Below are 6,590 nucleotides of genomic sequence, written 5' to 3' on the forward strand. Positions count from 1 at the left end.
TTTTGTGTATGTATCTTTTTTGAGGGTGTATACTATTATTATTTTAATTATATATAGTTATTATTTTTGTGTATGTATCTTTTTTGAGGGTGTATAATATTATTATTTTAATTATATATAGTTATTATTTTTGTGTATGTATCTTTTTTTGAGGGTGAATAGTATTATTATTTTAATTATATATAGTTATTATTTTGTGTATGTATTTTTTTAAAAAAATAAAGTGAATGAAAAAATTTGAAAATATAAATACTCGGGGATGATCAAAAATACAAATAAAAAGTTGCATAGAAATTGATACAAGAATAAATTAACACAATTAAGCATCTTTCTTTAGCTACTACCACCATATGAGGCGTTTCGAGCTTGTGAAGGACAGTTATGCCTATCATGGCCTATTTGTTTGCACGTTGAACATTTGCGAGTAAGTGTACTTGCGGGAACATCCATTTCATTATGTTTACGGGTGATTTTATTTACGCCCACTTTTCGTAAATATTTTTTATTTGCTATCATAAGAAAAGGACTATCAGGCCAATATTTTTCACCGCCGAGTGGATTGAATTGTCCAGAGTAGGCTTTTTTGTAGCTACGCACGCTAAATTCTGGTGCCATATGCTCCCATGCTTGATACCCAATTTGGTCAAATCCCTTTATTGCATGAGAACACGAAATGTGGTATGATTGCCATTTACCACATTGACATTTTCCTTGTGATGCATTTACAATGTGCTTATTACCACCACTGCCATGATGCATATGTGTCTGCACCTCAAATATGTTTTCCCTTTGTTGGTGATAGTTGATAAGTGTGTGACGCTGTGATTTTTTTCGATTATCCTCAAAAATCTTGAATGGTTTAGGCATCCATTGTTGCTTTTGTTGTACTAGCTGATTGACAAATTTTGATCTTGTAACAAATCGATTCACAATCTGATTGTAAGTGATTCTTACCATTGCAGTAACTGGCAGACCCCTGGCTGACTTAAGAAGACCATTGAATGACTCGAAACTGTTTATTGTCAACATGCCCCATCTCCTATCTACATCCCTGTGCAATGTCCATTTGTCAAGATCGTTCTTCATTAACCACACATATGCTTTCGGGTTAATCTCCTTGATCATCTCCATTTTTTTCAAAAACTTTTTCTCCTGACAGTGATTTGCAGCTGCCCATAAAAGGTTGTTTAAAATGACATTTTTGAATTTTTTTTTGAAAATTGGCCTTCAAATGTCTTAAACAAAAATGATGGAACCCAAAATGGGGCCTGCCAATTGGGAGAATTATACACGGATGAGAGTATTCCGTAATGCCTATTTGAAATCAATGCCACACCTCTACGACCCTTGACAACGTGTAAGTGCAAATGATCCAAAAATAAACTCCATGTCTCCATGCTCTCATTCGCAACTATTGCAAATGCCAAAGGTAATATTGAGCCGTTACCATCCGTTGCAATCGCAATCAACAACTTGATATCATATTTTCCATAGACATGTGTTCCGTCGATCGATATAATAGGACGACAAAACACAAATCCATCAATGCATGGTTTTAAAGTCCAGAACACATAGTTGAATACATCTTCAATGACATCGACACGCCGCTCTATTTTCCATTCAACTATTGTTCCGGGATTGAAGTGTTTCAAAGCTTCCATGAACCTCAGCAACTCGGAAAAAGAACCCTCCCAAGTACCATAGACTTTTTCAAAAGCACGTTTGCGACCAAGATATGCTTTTCTTCTGCTTATCGAAATGCCATATGCTTTAAGAACCGCTGTTTTACAGTCTTTGATGGGAAACCTGAAAAGTAAAAATAATATTAATTATCAAATAAAAAATGAAAATTTTCTTATTAAAGAAAAATCATCTAAGGATAAAATAGTACCTTGGCGTTTTTTCTATATCAACACGAAGGACGTTAGCAATCATCTCAACATCCAAGTTGAAATGTCCATTGCGGCACGTACCCATATCACATGTATGTTCTTTAATGTATCTTCCAACTTTCCATATGTTAATATGTTTATCATTAAAAGAAGTTAGCCTAAATCAACATACTTGTTCTACACGCCTGCAAACAAGTCGCCATGATTTCTTTGTCGATTTAATAACAAAGTACTCCCTCGCTATCTTTAAATGTATAAGCTTAACTGCTCTTTGCAACTGCTTCTTTGAATTGAACAACATGCCTTTTTCAATATAAATAGCACCATTCATGAAATCTTCCGGTTCACCCCATGTACGTTGTGATGTATATTCATCATGTGTATCGCCAAAGATATCTGGACCATCTTGGAGATGAACCAGCTAAGGAATTTCATGATTACAAAAAGGACTCATGGACATTGGTCTTGGCGACCGATTGGGAATTAAAAAATCATCATCACTAGATGATACCTCAAATGGAACATTATCTCCTGATTCCTCGGCATTAGGCAAATCATCACTATCACTAGCTGAAAGTGAGTCATAATTTGGAAGGTCACGATCATCGATATTTACAGGATCAATGGGCTCATCTTGTGTGATATTTTCCCTATATATGTAAAAAAGTATAAATATTTGTTTCATGCAATTAACTTACTTAAATAAAAAATCAAGTGTTGGACATACAGACAATCATCTGCATCAAAAGTAGGCGAGCCCTGAAAATTTGAGGATGTCCCGACATTATCCGTCATTTGAAAGTGTGAGGACTAACCAAAATAATTATCTAGTCCATAACTTGAAGCAATATTCCTATCTTGCTGAGGTAAACCGCTACAAAATATATAATAATAATAATAATAATAATAATAATAATAAGAATAATAAATTACATAAATTAATAAATAATTGACAAAATCAACAAATAATAATCGAAATATAATTATTGAGCATTACCAGTCACTTTCATTGATAGTTTCGTTCAAATCAACATCATATCGATCGGTAAGAATATTTTGATAATGAGTCATGTTAGAAAAATCAGTAGATTGAGTTATCGGAAATCCATCAACGCTATTACGATTTTGTAATCGGGGATGGACATCGACCGATAAAGGAGAATGTTGTTGACTAGTCTTAGGCTCCTTCCTAACATAGATTTCAAGTATAGTTAACTTGATTTGATCTATGAAGTCATTTGGAACCCTCAAAAAGTCGGTCAACGATTCGTCATTATAGATAATCCACTCTCCAAAATTTACTTGTCCTTGTGATAAAAATGACGTAGGGTATTTTTCGACTATAATCAAATTATAATCAGTACTATTTATACCCATTCTTTTATAAATTGATGAAAGAAGTTTATGATAGCGGACATTAATTGAATATTTAGCATTGTGTTTGGGAGGACAATTATAATAAACGGTATTTCCGTCATGTATAATTTCGCCATCCCAATAAATCGAAACTCTAACTTTTGGTTTAGAAGACATTTTTTTTTGAGATTGAAATGAACAAATATAGAAGACTTTATGTTGTAGGTGCTATCAACTATGTTTGAACATCCTCCTTAAATAGAGATTGGAGGATTTTTCAGAATAAAAAAATAAAAATACATAGTGGAATAATTTTTTCCATTTTTATGATATGTCAAATCAATAAAATTGATTGTATGACACAAACACTGCAAAAAAAAAAAGATAAAGAGATGGGAAAAATATTCCTCTTTGTAAAGTGGAATTTTTTCTTCCACTTTATAAAGTGTAAGAAAAAGTTCCACTTTACAAAGTGTAAGAAAAACTTACACTTTATAAAGTGTAAGAAATAGTTCAATTTTATAAAGTGTAGGAAATAGTTCCGTTATATATTAAAATCTATACGTTATGAGACTAACGGAAAACGTTTAGAATATTAGATAAAATGGAAATTTTTCTTCCACTAAGCCTATTTTAGTTACTTCCTAAAGTTGTGGCTTATTTTGGTCACTTTTATGTTTTTGTGGCTTATTTAGGTTCCCACCTCGGTGAAATAGAGATGAAGAGTTAATATTTGGTGAAAATGGTGGGTCAGCTTGAATGAAGACTTTGATCTTTGTTTGATAAAAAAAACCATGTATATAAATAATATATATATATATATATATATATATATGTATTTATGATTATTTACTTTTTAAAGTATTTGTTAAATGAGTTATTTTTTTTATATAATATTTGTTAATATGAAGAAATTAATATATAGAAGGGTAAAAATGTCAAATCTAAATTAATTTATATTTATTTTAAATATGTTTAAAGGATGGTTACAAGAAAATGAAAATAAGGGAGGTAGACGTAATATTGTAAACCACAAGGGAGATTAGTATTATAGAGTGAAACCTGGAAGGAGGTCTCTGAAATTATCCCAAAAAATAAACTTAGACGTAAAATCAAGAAGAAATTTTTAAAAATTCTATTTTTCTCCAAAAGATCGAGAACTTTATTAACTCCTATAAATTTGATAAGATTCTGAAGTTGAGTTACTTTCGTTTCTTTTAATTTTTTGGATTTTTGTCCGTATAATAAATTAAAAATACTGAATAATAAGTAATTGAATTATAGAAACATTTGCTCAACATCTAATGACTACTATTTGGTGAGCGGCGTACGTTAATTGGATGTATGCTAAATTGCGCTGAGAGCGCAGCTCTATATCTTTCCAAGCTCGTCGTTCTCGTTATTTGTTTACTCCAACACTCCACTCTTTAAATTGCCCCCAAAACCTATCTTTTCCTCTTCATCTACTCCTAACTCCAAAAAAAAAAAGAAATCCAAGAAAAAAAAAATGGCTCATTCTTGCATAGCCACAACTTCCTCTCTCTCTAAATTCAATTCCTCAATTTTTCCGTCTGATTCTTGCAATCTTTCTCCCATATCTCTACAATTTAGACGTCTTTCCTTGAGGTACTGAAATGGGTTTGTATCTTTTTGCTTGTATATGTCGCTAATACTGAGTGTTTCCCTTAAAGTTTTGATTTTTTGTGTTTTGGGTAATTACCCAGGAATGGGAAAGTGAAGAATAGGGGAAATAGCACTGTCAAGGCTGTGTATTCTGGAGCTGACTGGGATTTAGCAAAGGCTTCACGTTCTTCAGGAATTTGGTCTATCAGGTTCTTTTTCTTTTTCTTCCCCCCACCCCCAAACCCAATCTTTAAGGGTCTTGGTTGAATTTCTTGGTAAATCTTGAAACTTTTTCCATGTTTTGTTAGCAAGAAATTGTCTAATTTAAGAGTGGGAAGGATACTTTTATTGGTTGTTATTGTTAGCAAGAAATTGTCTAAATCTTGAAACTTTTTCCATGTTTCTTATGGTTGATGAGTGGATAAGGGGGAGTAGGCATAGAATATCTTGGGTTAGGCCCAAATTTGGCTAACCAAGTTTAGACACTGATAAGAAGATGTTAATTTGACGTAATGGGTAGTACAATATTAGTAGTAGAACAACAACATATCCAGTGTAATCCCAGGGTCTCGTAGGGTAGTGTGTATGCTTACCTTACCCCTACCCCTACCGTGGAATGTATAGAGTTTGTTTCAGATAGACCTAGTAGTACAATATTAGTAGTAGAAAAAGGGAGCATTATTGATATCAAAAACATCACGTAGAAGCACAGAATTGAATAGTGAAATAAATTTTGAATTCTTGAAAGTCATGAAGGTTGCTTGTTAAAAAAAAAGTATATAATAGGATTGTTAGTGGTGTCAAACATTTTGCGATATCCCATATGGCAAAGTTCATATCAATTGAGACAGAGGAAGTACTACTTTAATCTGTATTTTCATTTGTCTTCTTAAAAAGAATCTTGTAAGTTACCTGAAAAGTAGATAGAAGGGTGTTTTCTTAAGTCATTTTATGGGATTTTAACAAGGAGTAAATGATCCAGTTTTTATGGACTTGTGGAACACATAAGTTGTAAGAATTCATTGTTGATGACTTAGTGCTTTGTCATCTTATCTGTTATGTCTTATGCTTTTTCCTTGTTATTGGTTTTTGCAGAGATGACGTGCAAATACCATCATCACCTTATTTTCCTACATATGCCGCCCAAGGTCAAGGACCACCGCCGATGGTACAAGAGCGATTTCAGAGTGTGATCAGCCAGCTCTTTCAATATGTAAGAATTTGTTTCTTATGGTAGATTTAACATTCATCACAAAGTCACAATGTACTTGCTAAAATTTTAATTTCTGTATTATTATTATTATTATTATCATCTTGTAGAGGATCATACGATGTGGTGGAGCAGTTGATGATGATATGGCTAATGTCATAGTTGCTCAGCTTCTTTATCTTGATGCTGTTGATCCCACAAAGGTATATTTTCAAGAGTACACTTGTTTTCATCGGATAGACTTTGGTTAAAATATTAAATGTTTCAATTTCAAGGAGATTCTGCATAAGGCAGTCCTTTGGTAGTATATATCATCTTTAGTATTTGTGAATATTAATCCGTCGCATTTGTTTGCCTAAATATGATCTGTCTAGTGTCTACTGCTTAATTGCTTGAGCAACTTGTGAATTTCTTTCCTCTTTTTCATAATGGAATTTTTTTTAATTTTTTTTGATAATCGAGAAATCCGTCTGTGACCCGCCCTTTGGACCAATCACAGCCTTCTAAAC

The 6,590-nt window shown here is 32.7% G+C and overlaps 2 protein-coding genes across 2 annotated transcripts in view; one reads left to right on the forward strand and one right to left on the reverse strand.

Annotated features, from left to right (window-relative positions):
* Positions 1-333: 333 nt before the first annotated feature.
* On the reverse strand, positions 334-1,977 carry LOC125853651 (uncharacterized). Its single transcript, XM_049533406.1, has 3 exons — positions 1,892-1,977; positions 1,337-1,806; positions 334-1,169 (listed from the first exon to the last, which is right to left on the reverse strand). Exons 1-3 carry the CDS (start codon positions 1,975-1,977, stop codon positions 334-336), a joined length of 1,392 nt encoding a protein of 463 aa, XP_049389363.1.
* Positions 1,978-4,668: 2,691 nt separating this feature from the next.
* LOC125842737 (ATP-dependent Clp protease proteolytic subunit 5, chloroplastic) overlaps positions 4,669-6,590 on the forward strand; it is a 5,552-nt gene continuing 3,630 nt past the window's right edge. Inside the window, exons 1-4 of the mRNA XM_049522060.1 lie at positions 4,669-4,874; positions 4,973-5,080; positions 5,967-6,084; positions 6,192-6,284. Of these exons, the coding sequence (XP_049378017.1) occupies positions 4,756-4,874; positions 4,973-5,080; positions 5,967-6,084; positions 6,192-6,284 (438 nt within the window). The 5' untranslated portion in view covers positions 4,669-4,755. The remainder of the gene's footprint in view (positions 4,875-4,972; positions 5,081-5,966; positions 6,085-6,191; positions 6,285-6,590) is intronic.

The sequence above is a fragment of the Solanum stenotomum genome, chromosome 1 (genome assembly GCF_019186545.1).
Source record: "Solanum stenotomum isolate F172 chromosome 1, ASM1918654v1, whole genome shotgun sequence".
Classification (NCBI taxonomy): domain Eukaryota; kingdom Viridiplantae; phylum Streptophyta; class Magnoliopsida; order Solanales; family Solanaceae; genus Solanum; species Solanum stenotomum.